General features: G+C 65.7%; 1 protein-coding gene across 3 annotated transcripts in view; it reads left to right on the forward strand.

Moving 5' to 3' along the window:
• LOC142830966 (semaphorin-3D-like) overlaps positions 1-16,810 on the forward strand; it is a 33,507-nt gene that overhangs the window by 12,163 nt on the left and 4,534 nt on the right. For 2 of the 3 annotated variants that reach the window (XM_075939469.2, XM_075939467.2), the window contains exons 2-13: positions 2,793-3,023; positions 8,173-8,333; positions 8,698-8,760; positions 9,965-10,084; positions 11,203-11,305; positions 11,597-11,725; positions 13,642-13,787; positions 14,438-14,552; positions 14,720-14,813; positions 15,216-15,360; positions 15,473-15,695; positions 16,536-16,624. In XM_075939469.2, the coding sequence (XP_075795584.2) occupies positions 2,891-3,023; positions 8,173-8,333; positions 8,698-8,760; positions 9,965-10,084; positions 11,203-11,305; positions 11,597-11,725; positions 13,642-13,787; positions 14,438-14,552; positions 14,720-14,813; positions 15,216-15,360; positions 15,473-15,695; positions 16,536-16,624 (1,521 nt within the window). In that variant the 5' untranslated portion in view covers positions 2,793-2,890. The remainder of the gene's footprint in view (positions 1-2,792; positions 3,024-8,172; positions 8,334-8,697; positions 8,761-9,964; positions 10,085-11,202; positions 11,306-11,596; positions 11,726-13,641; positions 13,788-14,437; positions 14,553-14,719; positions 14,814-15,215; positions 15,361-15,472; positions 15,696-16,535; positions 16,625-16,810) is intronic. The other variant, XM_075939468.2, reaches the window with a different exon arrangement.

Consider the following 16,810-nt stretch of genomic DNA (forward strand, 5'->3'; position numbering starts at 1 on the left):
CACACTGTTGACTCATATTTAGCTTGTGGTTCACTATGACACCTGGATCCCTTTCTGCCGGACTCCTTCCTAGCCAGCCATTTCCCATTCTGTATGTGTGAGACGGATTGTTCCTTCCTTGCATTTGTCCATATTAAACTTCATCCTGTTTACCTCAGACCATTTCTCCAGTTTGTCCAGATCATTTTGAATTTTGACCCTATCCTTCAAAGTCCTTGCAACCCCTCCCAGATGGTGTCACCTGCAAACGTAATAATCGTACTCTCTATGCCATTATCTAAATCGTTGATGAAGATATTGAACAGAACTGGTCCCAAAACAGACCCCTGCGGAACTCCACTTGTTATGTGCTTCCAGCATGACTGTGACCCATTGACAACTATTCTCTGATCCTCTCTCCTCCAGCAGGGAGTTCCACAAGTTGCATTAAAAGACTGGTGCAGTAGCCACAGGGGGCAAAAGACAGAATGACTCTCCTAAACCTTGTGCACTGTAAGGAGGGTTTTTAGTCAGCCATAGAAAGCAAAGAAGCATTGGCTTGAAGCTGCCTTTGATTTAGGAACAGTATAGGGCAGTGGTTCTCAACCGGAGGTAGGACCCCTTGGGAGCATGCAGAGGGCTTCCGGGAAGACATCGACTCACCTAGATATTTGCCTGGTTTTACAACAGGCTACTTGAAAAGCATTAGCAAAGTCAGTGCAAACTACAATGTCATACGACTTGTTTACACTGCTCTATATATACACTGAGACGTAAGCCCAGTATTTATATCCCAATGGATTTATTTTAGAACTAAGGTAGAAATGAGAAAGTCAGCCGTTTGTCAGTCGGAGCCGTTTGTTTGTCAGCCGGAGCCGTCTGTCAGCGCCATTTGTCAGCAGGAGCACGCTGTGACACTGCCGCAGTGTTATGTCTGATTTTGTAAGCAAGCGGTTGTCAGGAGGTGAAATGTAGGGTAGGCAAGACCAACCAGACTACTAACAGGGTACGCAGGACTGACCCCTGGCACCTGAACCAGCCCCTGTGTTTCATCCACCAGAGGAGTCATGCAAAACCCATCAGCTCCTCCACAGACCACAGGGCCGTGGTTCAGGCGCAGCCCTTAGCTAAGGGCCCCTCACATAATCCTGCAGTCACCTGGGACCATCTCAGAGCATGGGGGTCACACAGGGCTCCCCCCACTGCTCGGCACGGTCCCCAGACAGGCCCGTTGCCTTGACAGCAACCTGCAGTTACCAGCGGGGGCTCTCCCAAGACTCCCCGCACCCCACAAACACGGGCCCTGGCCCTGTGAGGAGCACTGGGTTTGGCCTGCCACAGGCCTGTGGGAGCTGGCGGCTGAGGATGCAATGCAGTATGGGCCCCCACTCTAGCTCTGCGGTTACCCAGGGCAACCCCCCTGCCTGGCATTGCCCTGGCCGGGAAGGGCCGTTGTGGGGGCTACCCCGTGGCCCCGCATGCATAGGGGTGGATCCCCCCCCACACGCTCCCTCTCCTCACTACTGTGGCTCATGTTATTGGTTGCGCTGAGCCTCCCCCTTGGCGAGGGGGCAGGTGGCCCAAGCAGCAGCCGCTCTGGGGACAGGGCAGGAAGAAATGGGGCCAGAAAGGGGGAACCGGCTCTTTGATGCCAGCCTCTCAAAGCCCCGGTGCGGACGGGGGAATCAAAGACGAGAGAACAGCAGCGGCAATTAAGCCCCCGCAGCTGGTGCGGGGCAGCTGGCGCAGTCCGCAGGGGGCCGCCGAACGCCTGTGTGGTCCTCCAGTCCAGCCCCTGCCCGGCCCCACCACTCGCCCCGGGAATTGTGGGAGAATCCTCTGGCCTCCCAGGGCCGGTGGGAGGATGGGGGGAAGGGAGCGGCCCCAAGTCCACAGCAGCTCCCGGCTGGAGTTAGGGGCGTGTGTGCGACTCCAGCCCTCGCGATTTCCTCAGGGCAGGGGGGCGGCTGTGCTGAGGGAAGGGCAGCGCGAGCTACCGGGCAGGGCAGGGCAGCCTGGCTCCCGCGCTCTCTGCCCCGGGGCCCTGATCTCGGCTGGCGCCCTCTTGTAGCAAATCGACATAAGCGACGGCTCTGCCGCCGGTCTGCCGCGGCCCTTGGGACTCCATCCGGATTGTACCCTCGCCAAACCCTTCCCCTTCCCCCGATGCGGCCTCCCACATCCTGCAGTGGGGGCGGGCAATAATCTTCAAGGGGGGGCACTTCATGAACGTTGGTACCTGGTCACAGGCCAGATCCGGCAGGGTCTGAGTGGTCCCGAACTATGGGGACCGTCCCGGTCTGCAGCTGGCCCTGCTGCCTACGGGCGCCCCCACCGCGCCGGCCTTGCTGGGGCTGAGCCTCTGAACCAGGCCAGCCGGAGCCCTCTAGCCCAGCAATGTGTGTGATCCGGCAGGACCTTGGCTGGTGCGGCGCAGAGAGCCCTGGACTTTGGAGGTTTAAGCTGTAGCTTGGTTCAGCGGCTCTCAGCGCCCCCGCTATAGAAACTGGTCCAGCCCCCGAGCGGCTCCAAATCTAGTGCCAAGTCTCTAGTGAATCGGGAATCACCGTCTTGCCCCTGGTTACATCAGCCCGTGCGAACGCATCTTCCCTTAGGCACCGACGGAGGGACAAGTGGGAACGGAGACGCTCCCGGGTGCATTCCCCGGCTGGTTTTAGTCACTGACCTCCCCCGCCTTGATTTCGATGGACCCTGCGGGCCAGGCTGGGAGCCGCAGGGGCTCCGCCCGCACACACCCAGCCTGGCTAGCCGCGGCTCGGAGAGACCCACAATCCCTCCCTTTCTCTTTGCAGCTGGAAGCGGCACCAGACCCTCCCCCATCAGAACATGCTCCTGGGCGGGGGGAGCGGCTTTCCCAGCTGAGAGGAGCTGGGCCAGAGGACCCATCAGCATGCCGGCCCTGGTCTCTAGCAGGCCGCGCCTCTCCGCTGCCCCAGCCCTGCTGACGTGGATTCTGCTGCTGAGCCTGGGGCATGGCAGGGCGTGGACGCCAGCTGTCCCTCGCCTGCGCCTCTCCTACGAAGGTAGGGAGCTGCTGTCCCCCGGCTCTGGAGTCAGGGATTTCCTGGGGGCTCTGCTGTTTCTAGACCCTCCTGGACGGGGCAGCAGGCAGCCCCAATGCCAGGCAGGTGGTGAGGCAGGGGGGAGCTGGGCTCCTGGGTGTGGAGGGGCCCATCTCAGCTCTGCAGGGTGGCGTCTCGCTCCGTGTAAAGCCCCAGAACCTGAGAGGGGCTGAGCTCCGGGGGGGACTGTGGAAAGTGGCACAGGCCGGTGTGAGAGCAGCCCTCAGGCTGGGGGCTGGAAAGGGAGTGGCCCAACGGCTGCCCCTGGGCATAGGAGGGTGTCTAAAAATGCCCCGTTTCAACCCTGAGCCTCCGCGTGCAGGGCCCTATTCTGTGCCACGCTCTGCACTGGTCAGGGCCTCGCCCTGGGGCCGCCCCCAGCCACACACACCCTGCCGCAAAGCACATTGTTCCCTCGCCGGGGGGCGGGGACCCCTGGACTTCGGTGTGTGGGGGGGCAGCGAGCCAGCCCCTCATTCTGCCTTAGCCTCCTAGTGACACGTGGTCGGTGATTTATCTACTGGTGCGGCCCGTATCGGCCAAGCGTGGCGGCACCAGCCTCATGGCGCCATACTCTGTTGCCACGGCTACGGAGGACAAGGGGCTGGTGGCCACATTGCACGTGGCCCCTTTCAGCCAAGAGGTTCCCAACGCGTTTTAGGGACTCTGGGGAAGGCTGACAGCGAAATGCAGCTGCCTCTGGGGTAGAGCGCGCCCGCTGGCTAACAGCACAGGACAAAGCTACACGGCTGCTGGTGGGGGGCCGGCTCTTGGGGGGCAAGGCAGAGGCCCGACCCTCGCCGCCTCGCAGGCCCCTCTCTTCAGCGCTTGGCTTCTGCTCTGTCCAAATAAGACCATCTAACCTCAGTGAGTCCAGCCCTTCCCTGGGAGCCGGGTCCCTGGAGCCAGCTCCCCCTCCCACATTCACGCAGGTCACCCCCTGCCCCTTAACAGGCCAGCTCCAATGACAGAGCTGGGGTGGGGGCCTCTGATTCTCGCCCACCCCCATCCCAGCACACCCTAGTGGGGCCATTGGTTCAGCACCCCCCTAACGCACAGCCCCATCGCTGGCAGCCTCCCCACGCTCTCCAGCCCAGAACACACTGCTTGGCTCACGCCCGCTGAGCACAGCGGCTCTGGTGCGAGGGGCTTGGAGGATGGGAGAGAGGGGGCCAGGCAGAGGGGAGGCCTGCGGGCAAGGGGGCCGGGCGGAGGGGAGGCCTGCGGGCGAGAGGGCTGGGCGGAGGGGGGGCCTGCGGGCAAGGGGGCCGGGAGGAGGGGTGGCCTGCGGGCGGTGGGGCTGGGCGGAGGGGAGGCCTGCGGGCGGTGGGGCCGGGCGGAGGGGGGGCCTGCGGGCAAGGGGGCAGGGCGGAGGGGAGGCCTGTGGGGAGGCCAGGCAGAGGGGAGGCCTGCGGGCGAGGGGGCCAGGCGGAGGGGAGGCCTGCGGGCGGCGGGGCCGGGAGGAGGGGGGGCCTGCGGGCGGGGGGGCTGGGCGGAGGGGAGGCCTGCGGGCGGGGGGCTGGGCGGAGGGGAGGCCTGCGGGCGGGGGGGCTGGGCGGAGGGGAGGCATGCGGGCGGCGGGGCCGGGCGGAGGGGACACCTGGGGGATGCGGGGCCAGGCAGACACCTGCAGCCAGGTCTCTGCTCACGCCTATCCGCGGTGCTCTGGGCTCTCCAAACCTGTCTTCCTCGGCTGTGGCCTGGGGGCGATGCGTTCTCAGTACGAGCCAATCAGGGAGACGCCCAGTGCGGTTACGGAAGAGCTCTGGCTTGAAACCCAGGCCCACACAGGAGTCGGGGAGAAGCGGGTCTGGACGGGGTCCCCACCACGCAGCCTCCGGCGAGGAAGCCCAGCGACGCCGGCGCAAGTCCCTGTTGGGCGATTGCCAGCATGGATAAGGCGTCCCGGAAACACAACGGCTGCATCTCCCTTCCCGTGGCCAGGCGGGAGCTGGGGCTGTTTGTGGGAGGACGGAGGCTGCTTCAAAGCCCTCGCAGCCCTCACACCATGGGCATCGCGGAGAGAGGAAGCTCCCAGCTGCGGGCCGGCTGGGGGAGGATGCAGACAAAGGCAGGAGGTGTGACTCACAGACCACACGCAGCAGGGTCAAGGCCACAGCAGCCGGGCAAGTTTAGGTTTCAGAAACCCCAGAGGAAAGAAACCTCCCAGACTCCCTCCGGCCCAGGGCCTCGCGGGAGCCGGGCTAGCGCCAGAGGCCTGCACGGGGCTGGATGGAGGTGCATGGAGACGCAGGCAGGCGTGCAGAAAGGAAATGACAGACCCAAGCCAGGAAGGATGGTGCACTAGGGGACGGCCCAGAACAATACGGCTGAACCACAAAATGACCCCGGCACCCTGATCACGCCGCCAAAGGCTTAGAATAGAACCGCGGCCTCTCAGGGACAATCAGCTCATCTGGGCCTGTGACAGACGCAGGGCCTGGACGAGGGCCCACCAGAGCTGGGGGGCTGCGTCCGGGCCCGTTGATCGCCACAGAGGGGGCCGGTAATGCTCACACGCCGATCTGCTACATGACTGGATGGGAGCCCTTTGCCTGCGCTCTCTGCGCTCCATATACAAGTTTTACACAGCGAAAGCTCACAGAGTTCACCCTCTTGATCAATGAAAGAGAGATCTGCACAGCTGTTTGCCCCCCTCCTCTCCCCGGTAACAATTATTTACACTGGGTTTGATAGGAAACAAAAAGGCTACGTTTACACTGCAGGCTTCGTGCGCAAGAACTGTTTTGTGCAAGTGTCCACACGGCCATGTGCTTTTGCCATGTGCTTTTGCCATGGCCGTGTGGACGCTGTCTTGCGCAAGAAAGCTCCCATGGCCATTTTAGCCATAGGGGTTTCTTGTGCAACAAAATCACATTGCCTGTCTACACAGCCTCCTTGTGGAAGAGCTCTTGCTTAGCCCTCATGGGGAGAGGAATAACTCTGCTGGAAGAAGCCCTGTTTTCCAACGCTGGACTGTAAATGTACTTGTGCAAAAAGCCTGCAGTGTAGATGTAGCCAAAGTGTTTTATTAAGCGGGAAAAGTAGGATTTACGTGGTTGCAAGTGAAACCAGATCACAGTAAGCTGCTAGTCTGAAATAACAGAACATCACAACTCGCCGTGGTACAGGAAGCAATTGCTACCGATCATTTTTCTCTCCCACGTCATTATTTCCACTAAATCCTTCAAGCCAGAGCTGATCTTTCCTCTGGCCTCAGTCTAGCAGCTTGCCATGTGTCCGCTTAGCAAGGGGAGGCAGGATCAAAAGACAAATATTGATTGCTTCCCATCTCTGACATGGAATTTCTCTAGGGCGGGAAACCTTTGTTTCCCCATCCCAATGGAAAAATACCAAATTCAGCATGGAGTCCAGCCCCTGGTGGCCTGGTCACATGTCTTTGCAGGACCAACCACGGTTTGGGCTCACAGGGAACACAAAGCCATTGACAGATCGCTGCCTTGATCACCGAGCCATTAAGTTCCTTAATAGCAGGTTCACACTTCATGATTTCTGGCTCCACATACAAAAATGATACGTGCACACAAATAGAATAGACACATTTAGGTGCTCCCAAGCTCTTGAATGATCGGTTACTTGACCTGATTTGCATAATGCCAATTCAAGTGACATATTCAAAACCATATTTCCATACGGGGCACAGCACCACACAGCCGGCTCCCAGCCCCCACCCCGCCCCGCCCCGACCCCCAGGCTCCCTGTGTAACTAGCCAGTTCCCTGCTTGGGTTTGTTCTATGAGTGGGGCGAACTGGGTCAGATTCCCACCCACCTCGTCACTGAGGGAGAAGCCACGCTACTGGCAGGAGGATCTGAAACTAGGGACCGTGCTCCCTGGCTGTGGCGATGGATGTAACGCTGGAAGCGCAGGGCAATTCAACTGGCCTGGGAGCCAGACTGAATCGGGGCTCCCCTCCCTGCACGGGGCCTGAGGGGCCCCAGCGCTGGGTCCTGCCCAGTTCCTGCCTGGGGTCACTCCCCGCCCAGCGGTCACAGGCTTGGGGGGCGGGAGGGAGGGCGAGTTCCCGGCTCCGGCTCGGTCCAGTTAGACTCCCCTCCCCCATGCGCATGAGCCCCAGAGTCCAGAGGGGGATGTGAAATACCAGTTAGTCAGTTAATGGGTAAAAGAACCAGCTAACCAGTTAGGACAGCCCCCCCCCCACACACACAGCCTCGCGTGGGGCTACCACATCCTAGTGCGGACCCCGACGCAGACTGGAAAAGCTTGTCCTTGGCGCGGAAGAAGCTCGCAGCCGCAGCCAGGGGAACGGCCCCAGCGATCCAGGACCGCGCCCTGGCTGGGCAGCTGTGGGCATGGACGTGGCAGGCCTGGCATTAAACAGGCCGGGCCGGGGAACTGATCTCGCCGAGGCGCTGTGTCCTTACAGAGCCCCTGCCAGGCCCCCTCTGCCAGGATCGCGGCTGGACCCCTCCCTCATTCGCCGAAGGGGCGAGGGGAGAACATTCCTGCAGGCCCCGTGGCGCCGATCTGCTGCAGGGCCAGCGACACCCACGCGGAGCCGCCCGGCCCGGCTGCAGCAGCTGCTTGTCTCCCGCGGGGCCGGCCGGCTCCCTGACCCGTGGGACGCTCTGCTCCCTGGCGGGAACACCAGGCCGGGCTGCCAGCGGCCCCGGCGGCTCCTGGCCAGGGTGGGCTGGGCCCCTGCCCCGGTGTCAGGGAGAGGACGGCTACTAGCCGGGCTTCCTGCGGGTTCAGCTGATCGCCATATTTGGGGTCGGGAAGGAATTTTCCTCCAGGGTAGATTGGCAGAAACCCTGGAGGTTTTTCGCCTTCCTCTGTAGCATGGGGCACAGATCACAGCTGGAGGATTCTCTGCATCTTGGGGTCTTCAAAGTAGTTGAAGGCTTCAATATCTGAGATCTAGGTGAGAGGATTATTCTGGGAGGGGTGGGTGAGATTTTGTGGCCTGCACTGTGCAGGGGGTCGGACTAGATGATCATAATGGTCCCTTCTGACCTTAAAGTCTATGAGTCTATGCGTGGGCTTTCCTGGGGGGCCTGTAGGGTGGGGGGGATATCAGTGCTCCCTGCTGTGTATGGGGGTGACCCATCCCCTCCTCTGCTCTGCAGACCTGCTGAGATCCAACAGCTCCCGCCTGCTGCTGGCCTCGGAGGACGGCCTGGCCTTCCAGTCCTTCTTGGTGGATGAGGCCCGGGCATGGCTGATGGTGGGAGCCAAAAACCGCCTCTTCCTGCTGCACCTGGACAGGCCCAACGAGGCGCCTCAGGAGGTCAGTGCGGGGGGAGGGAGGTGGCCCCACGGCAGCTCCGGTTTCCCCGTCCCCACAGCCGGGGGAGCTGGGAGCGCAGCGCTGAGAGCTGCCGGGGCTCTGATCCTGCAAAGCCAGCACCAAGGGCTGGTTCACATAGCCGGGCGGGGGGGGGCACGCTGCTCGGGAGCCACGTGGCCGCCTGGCTGGCCGGTGCTTGCATGTTCTGACCCGCCCCAGCCTGCGTTTGGCGGCCCGACAGAAGCAGGGACGGGGCTCTCCCGGGGAGCACGGCAGTCCCCGTGGCGCTGCCCGACCCAGGCCAGCCCCCAGGGGCGAGAGGAGGCTGGAGTAACTGACCCCGGGCTGCTGCTTTCTCTTGCAGGTTTTCTGGCCAGCCCCCAAAGAGCAGGTGGAACGCTGCCGGCTGGCTGGGAAGGACGCCAAGGTAAGGCAGCACCGGGGCTCGTGACCCTTGTTTCAAAGCTTAGCGAGGCACGGCCAGGCAGGAAGCTGCCTGACCCATGCAAGGCCAGCCCCCTGGGTGCCGTGGCCTCATTGATCCGTAACTGGCGGGAGCTCAGGCTGCCAGCCTGCTCGGAGTCCTGGCCTCATTGATCTGTAACCAGCAGGAGCTCAGGCTGCCAGCCCGCTCAGAGCCCTGGCCCCATTGATCTGTAACCGGTAGGAGCTCAGGCTGCCAGCCCGCTCAGAGCCCTGGCCTCATTGATCCGTAACTGGCAGGAGCTCATGCTGCCAGCCCCCTGGGAGCCCTGGCCTCATCAATCCGTAACTGGCGGGAGCTCAGGCTGCCAGCCCGCTCGGAGCCCTGGCCTCATTGATCCGTAACTGGCAGGAGCTCAGGCTGCCAGCCCCCTGGGAGCCCTGGCCTCATTGATCAGTAACTGGTGGGAGCTCAGGCCGCCAGCCCGCTCGGAGCCCTGGCCTCATTGATCCGTAACTGGCAGGAGCTCAGGCTGCCAGCCCCCTGGGAGCCCTGGCCTCATCAATCCGTAACTGGCGGGAGCTCAGGCCGCCAGCCCCCTGGGAGCCCTGGCCTCATTGATCCGTAACTGGTGGGAGCTCAGGCCGCCAGCCCGCTCGGAGCCCTGGCCTCATTGATCCGTAACTGGCAGGAGCTCAGGCTGCCAGCCCCCTGGGAGCCCTGGCCTCATTGATCCGTAACTGGTGGGAGCTCAGGCCGCCAGCCCGCTCGGAGCCCTGGCCTCATTGATCCGTAACTGGCAGGAGCTCAGGCTGCCAGCCCCATGGGAGCCCTGTCCTCATCAATCTGTAACTGGTGGGAGCTCAGGCCGCCAGCCCCCTGGGAGCCCTGGCCTCATTGATCCGTAACTGGTGGGAGCTCAGGCCGCCAGCCCCCTGGGAGCCCTGTCCTCATTGATCCGTAACTGGCGGGAACTCAGGCTGCCAGCCCGCTCGGAGCCCTGTCCTCATTGATCCGTAACTGGCGGGAGCTCAGGCTGCCAGCCCGCTCGGAGCCCTGTCCTCATTGATCCGTAAGTGGCAGGACCGCAGGCTGCCAGCCCGCTCGGAGCCCTGGCCTCATTGATCCGTAAGTGGCAGGACCTCAGGCTGCCAGCCTGCTTAGAGCCCTGGCCCCATTGTCTGAAGGAAGCTTTTCTCCCGAGCAGATGGAATGTGCCAATTTCATCCGGCTTCTCCAGCCATTCAACAGCAGCCACGTGTTTGCCTGCGGGACCGGCTCCTACCAGCCCATCTGCGCCTTCATCCAGCTTGGGGCCCGGGCCCAGGTGAGACCCCTGAGGGTTAACTGGCCGTTGCCAGGGCAGGGGTCGGACCACGGGGTCCCTGTGAAACGCTGTCTGGCGCAGGGCCTAGGAGGGGGCAGTGTGAGGGGTCCGAGGAGAGGGTGCAGAGCACCCCAGCAGCAGGAGGGAGGCACAGACTCCAGGGGCCCCCCCTCGCCATGGCAAACCCTCTCCAGAGATTGGCTCCTCCCAGGCCTCCAGCAGCTGAGTGACCCTGCCCAGCTGGGGTTGGACCCGAGCGGCCGCAGCTCCGAGCCCTTCGGTGCACTGTGAGCCCTTGGGGCGCCGGGGCCCCCAACGCCACGCGCACACCCAGCCCATGCGGTCAGAGCTGTCCCGTCCACAGGACGATTCGGGGGCTGCCCCGGGCCCCGCGCTTTCAGGAGCCCCATGGCGGCCACCCCAACCAGAGGGCCCCGGGGGATTACAGGGGTGTGGCACCGCGGCAGCAGGAATCGCTCCCCCCTCTCTCCACGTGGGCGGCAGGAGCCGGAGCGGCCCAGCGGTCTGCTCTGTCCCACCGGGCCTCCCCCTCCCGACTCGCTGCACATGGGGGGAGGGGGAGGGGAACCCCGCTGCCACCTTGCACGTATAATCCCCTGGGGGTTGCTTGGGGGAGGGGCAGGGGGTGGAGCCGGGGTGAGGCTTGGGGAAGGGCGGAGGAGGGGTAGGGCCTGCAGTGGGGAGATGTCCCGGGCCCTGCCCCTTCCTCCCCAGCCCCACCCCAGAGCCTGGGCCCACAACCAGAGCCCTCACCTTCTCCCACACCCCACACCCCTAGCCCGGAGTTCCCTCCCACCCCGGAACCCCTCATTTCTGGCCCCACCCTAGAGCTCCCATCTGGAACCCTCACCCCAACCCCATGCCCCAGCCCAGTGAAAGCGAGTGTGGGAGGGAGGCTGGAGGTGGGGCAGGGGCGGGGGCGGGGTCACAGGACAGGGCCGCAGAGAAGGGGTGGGGCAGGGGCAGGGGCAGGGGGAGGGGCACAATTACATGCGCGTGGCTCTGACACCACAGGGGCCAGGAAATCCCTCAGGTCTGCCCCAGGGCCGCTCAGCCCCGATTGCTCCCCGCTCACATATCCCCTTTCCACCCCCCAGGAGCCGGGGGGCTCCCCCATGCAGCTGGTGGCCCACTCCGTGCAATCGGGGAGAGGCAAGTGTCCGTACAGCCCCCACGAACCTTTCACCGGGCTCCTCGTAGGTAAGAGCACCCCACAGCGCTACGGGGCTCCCCGCCCGCCCCTCACAGAGCAGCCGGAGGGAAAGGCCCCCTCCGAGCCCTGCCCCGGCGCAGGGAGGGAGCCCGAGGAGAGCACGCCCAGGCCCCCAGCCTCACTCGGTGGCGGGGTTCCAAGGACCTGCGCCCCGGTTCCTTGTCGCGGCCACACCCCGCCCCTTGGGCACAGCGCCCCCAGCGGTCCCTGCCTCTCCGGCCCCGGGGTGGGGCTCGCTGGCTCCGCCAGCTAACCTGGGCCTGCCTCTCCGAGCACAGAGGGGGAGCTGTATTCGGGCACCTCCAGCGACTTCATGGGCAGCAGCGCCGCCTTCTTCCGGACCCGGCTTCACAAGGCTGAGCAGCACTACATCCGGACAGAGCAGAACCAGGATCATTGGCTGAACGGTGCGCTGGGGGTGGGGACATAGCCAGGGGGCAGGGACATAGCCAGGGGGTGGGGATATAGCCAGTGGGCGGGGATATAGCCTGGGGGTGGGGACATAGCCAGGGGGCAGGGATATAGCCAGAGGGCAGGGATATAGCCTGGGGGTGGGGACATAGCCAGGGGGCAGGAATATAGCCAGAGGGCAGGGATATAGCCTGGGGGTGGGGACATAGCCAGGGGGCAGGGATATAGCCAGAGGGCAGGGATATAGCCTGGGGGTGGGGACATAGCCAGGGGGCAGGAATATAGCCAGAGGGCAGGGATATAGCCTGGGGGTGGGGACATAGCCAGGGGGCAGGGATATAGCCAGAGGGCAGGGATATAGCCAGGGGGCAGGGATATAGCCTGGGGGTGGGGACATAGCCAGAGGGCAGGGATATAGCCTGGGGGCGGGGACATAGCCAGGGGGCGGGGACATAGCCAGGGGGCAGGGACATAGCCTGGGGGCGGGGACATAGCCAGGGGGCGGGGACATAGCCAGGGGGCAGGGATATAGCCAGGGGGCAGGGATATAGCCTGGGGGCGGGGACATAGCCAGGGGGCAGGGATATAGCCAGAGGGCAGGGATATAGCCTGGGGGCGGGGACATAGCCAGGGGGCAGGGATATAGCCTGGGGGCGGGGACATAGCCAGGGGGCAGGGATATAGCCAGGGGGCGGGGACATAGCCTGGGGGTGGGGACATAGCTAGGGGGCAGGGATATAGCCTGGGGGCGGGGACATAGCCTGGGGGTGGGGACATAGCCAGGGGGCAGGGATATAGCCTGGGGGCGGGGATATAGCCAGGGGGCAGGGATATAGCCTGGGGGCGGGGACATAGCCTGGGGGTGGGGACATAGCCTGGGGGTGGGGAGGGGGCAGGGATATAGCCTGGGGGCGGGGACATAGCCTGGGGGTGGGGACATAGCCAGGGGGCAGGGATATAGCCTGGGGGCGGGGACATAGCCTGGGGGCGGGGACATAGACAGACAGGAGGACATAGCCAGGGGGCGGGGACATAGATAGACAGGAGGACATAGCTGGGGCTGTGAGGATATAGCCAGGGGGCATCCTACCCCCCACTTAGTGCGGCTGGGGGAGGGGGGCCGCGGCAGGGAGACAGGCAGGCGCCACGTTTATCTCAGAGGAGCAGGGCTGTGATTTTCTGGCCCTGCTGCTCTAAAAGGCCGGCTCCCGCGGTGTCCCTAAGGTGCAGGCCCCTCCTTGAGCACCTCAGATAGCCCCTCCTGCTGCCCCCCGGGAGAAGGGGCGGGGGGGAGGAAAATTGGGAGCAGACCTCAGGCTGCAGCGGTCTTGGCGGGATGAGTCAGGCCGGCTGGGGGGCAGCACCACACGTGGGTCCTGCAGGCAAGGGCAAAGGCCAAGGCGGGCTCTGGGCCGCGGTGCCTGGTGTGAACCGTGCCTCAGCCCCGCGTGGCTTCGTGCGGAAATCCAGGCCCCGACGTGGCCGGAAGCTGCCGCGCTCCCGGTGCGCGCCGGGGGCTCCTCCATCCCAGCCCATCCTCCCACGTCAGTAACGCTCCCACGGGGCAGGCCAGAGCTCCCACGGGGCCCGCGCCCGGGGCCGTTCCAGTCTAGGGGCCGTTCAAACCGGCTGCCTCGTCCCACCACGATTCACCCACAGAGCCCAATGGGGGGACCCAACCTGCTTCGCCGATGGGGATGGTGCAGGAGCCGGGGGGTGGAGGGCTCCGGTCAGGATCCGGGAGCGTCATGGCGGCTCCGTCCAGGGCCCAGTCCTGAAGGCAGCGCCTGGCCGCAGCTGGAAGCGAGGCCGGGGCGGAGCCGCAGCTGCCAGAGGAAAAGGGGACGTGAGCCAGGGGAATCAGGCACCTGCCTGCACGAGCCCGGGGTGCTCTGACCCTCTCTTCTCCCAGAGCCCGTCTTCATCGGGGCCCACGTCATTCCCGACACCCACAACGCCCACGACGACAAGGTCTACATCTTCCTGCGGGAGACGGCCCTGGAAGCCGGCCCATGGGAGAGGCGGCGTGTCCATGCCCGGGTGGCGCGGGTCTGCAAGGTGAGCTACCCGAGGGGGAGGAGCTGGCGCTGTGCCATGGCCCTGTCCTCTGGTTCCCTCCCCCGGGCCAGGGCCCCTGGGGCTCAGCGCTGGCGTGTGGGGAGAGGGTGGGAGGCAGCATGAACAAGTGGTTAGAGAAGGGGCAGGGAAGTCAGGAGACCTGGGTTTGCCCCTGCGCGAGTCACATCCCCTGCCTTGCTTTGTGGAGAGGGTGTGGGCTGGAGCGGGCAGCCTAATTGCCCCGCCTGGTTACCACTGCTGAAGGGCAGCACGGCCGGGGTGCGGGTGGGGGTGGGCATGGTGTGGGGCAGTGCGGCTGGGGGGGCAGGCGTGGCAGAGGGAGGAGCAGTGGGGGGCAGTGTGGCTGGGGCGGGCGTGGCAGGGGGTGGGGCGGGCGTGGCGGGGGGCAGTGTGGCTGGGGCGGGCGTGGCAGGGGGTGGGGCGGGCGTGGCAGGGGGCAGTGTGGCTGGGGTGGGCGTGGCAGGGGCGGGGCGGGGCAGGGGGCGGGGCAGGGCAGGCGTGGCAGGGGGCAGCGTGGCTGGGGCGGGCGTGGCAGGGGGCAGTGAGGCCGGGCACGGCAGGGGGCAGTGAGGCCGGGCACAGCGGGAGCAGCGCGAGCCTCCTCTGAGCGGCTGGTTTGTGGCTGGCAGAACGACGCGGGCGGGCGGCGGAGCCTGATCCATCGCTGGAGCACGTTCCTCAAGGCCCGGCTGGTCTGCTCCGTCCCGGGGCCCCAGGCCAGCGAGACGCACTTCGACCAGCTCGGTGAGTGGGGCCGGCCCGGGCCACCCTGCCTCAGGCCCAGGCGGGTCCGTCACGGGGCCACGGCAGCCCTGGCTGGGCCGGCCGGGTGGGCCTACGCCCCGGTCCTTCGGCAGAGCGCGCAGGGGGCAAGAGGCACTCGAACCCCCCGCCCTGAGGGGCGCGCTCAGGACTCGGCCCCGCTGTCGTTGCAGAGGACGTCTTCCTCCTCCGCACCCGGGAGCCCCAGAGCCCCCTCGTCTTCGGCCTCTTCACCGTCTCCAGGTGCGTGCGAGCCGGCGGCCGGGCCGGGGGAAACTCTCGGGGAGACTGGGCGGCCGGAGGCTGCGACGAGCCAGGGGTGGGGCGGGGAGAAGAGACACGCGAGGTCCGTGCAGGAGGGTGCACCGAGGCCCCGCTGCCAAGCCATCCCGCTCCCCGGAGGCCTGCCTGCCTCACCCACCAACGCTGGCCTCTGGGCAGCCCAGGGGGCTCTTGGGCCGGTGGCCACGCTGTCCTGTCTCTGGCTTAGCGCGGGGGCAGGCCCTGCTCTCTCAGCACCTTCCAGCGCTGCTGGCGGGGGCTGGGTGGCGCAGACCCCGGGCAGGGCCCCCAGTTGGTCTGACCACCCAGAGCAGGCGGCCCACGGCAGAGCCCCGCTGAGGCCGGCCTCTCTCCTCTCCGCAGCGGGATCTTCACGGGCTCGGCCGTGTGCGTCTACTCCATGGCTGCCGTGCGAGCGGCTTTCAGCGGGCCCTTCGCGCACAAGGAAGGCGCTGACTACCACTGGGTGGAGTACAAGGGCCGGGTCCCCTACCCCCGCCCGGGGACGGTGAGCACCCACGTGGCACCTGGGGGGGAGGCCGAGGCTGGTGACGGCCGGGGGAAGGGGGCGGGTCGCTTTGTGCTGTGAACTCCCCCCTCTCTTCCCATCTCTTCCCCAGTGCCCCAGCGAAACCTACGACCCTCTTCTCCGCTCCACCAAGGACTTCCCTGACGACGTGATGAGCTTCATGCGCAGCCACCAGCTGATGTGGGACCCCGTGTACCCCCTGGGCCGGGAGCCCGTGCTGCTGCGGGTCAACGTGCCCTACCGGCTCCGGCAGCTGCTGGTGGACAGGGTGGAGACCGACACCGGGCCCTACGACGTTCTCTTCCTCGGGACAGGTAGAGGCTCCGGGCTCGGCCCCGCCAGGGCTGCGGCTGCTGGGCTGCTGCCATCACAGCAGCTGGCGCCATCACGTCGTGGCCCCGGCGCCAGCAAAAACCGCCCGCTCTGCCCACGCACCAGCCTCCCCATGGAGCCGCCCCTCACTGGGCCGGCTGTGGGACTCCGCCCAAGTAGCCAGATACCTCAGCCGTGCCCTGAGGGCAGCGCCGCCCGGTGCCAGGGGCTGTGCGGAGCAACACGACCGGCCCTGCCCCAGGGAGCGAGCGGGGCGCTGAGCCAGCCGGTCACCCGCTTGTTCGCCCAGACCCTCCCGTTCCTACCCCAGAGCAGGGCAGTGATCGCTGTCTGGCGCTCCCCGCCTCGCCTCGCCTGGCCCAGGCCCTCAGGCACCCCGAGCGGCGTTCGCAGCACCTCTGTGCTCGGCCGAGTCGATCGGAGCGGAACGACAGGCCGGACGCGGAGCTGAGCAAACCGGCCCAGTTCCTCGGGGCGGACCTGCTGGTGCTCGCAGGGAGCCGGCGGCGGGGCGAGGCAACGGCCAGACGCGCTGCTGTGCCCAGGGGGCAGAGACCCTGCTTGGGAACCGCAGCCCCAGGCAGCGAAGGGGCGTAGCGAACAGGCGGGCGGGCGCCATGCACGGTCCCCGGGATGGCAGCTGCCCACCAGCCGCAGCCAGGCCCCAGTCGCGGAGCTGGGGACTGGGCGAAGGCGGCTCCGGGTGCAACTGTCAGCCCTGGCCTGGCGTCCGGCCCCCTGCCTGGGGAGACGCGGTGTAACCCTTCCCCGGACGAGCCAGAGCCTCCGCGCCCGCCACAGCACCTCCCTTGCTTCCCCAGACCAAGGCCGAGTGCTGAAGGTGGGGCTCGCCGGCGGGAGAGGCCAGGGCAGCCGGGAGGTCAGCCTGGAGGAACTCAGTGTCTCTAAGGTAGTGGGGCAGGGGGGGGGGGGGGTTCTGAGTGGCCGGAGGGTCTCGGCGGCGCCTGGGGAACCGAGCCTGCAAGGGGCCTGAGCGGCAGGGCACAGGCTGCCCGCGTGGGCTACTGACCGTGACTGCAAACATGCAGCGTCCTCCCCGCAGAGTCTGCGCCATGGGGCAGGGCCCAGCCAGCGC

Source organism: Pelodiscus sinensis, chromosome 11 (assembly GCF_052426305.1).
Source record: "Pelodiscus sinensis isolate ZL-2025 chromosome 11, ASM5242630v1, whole genome shotgun sequence".
NCBI lineage: Eukaryota > Metazoa > Chordata > Testudines > Trionychidae > Pelodiscus > Pelodiscus sinensis.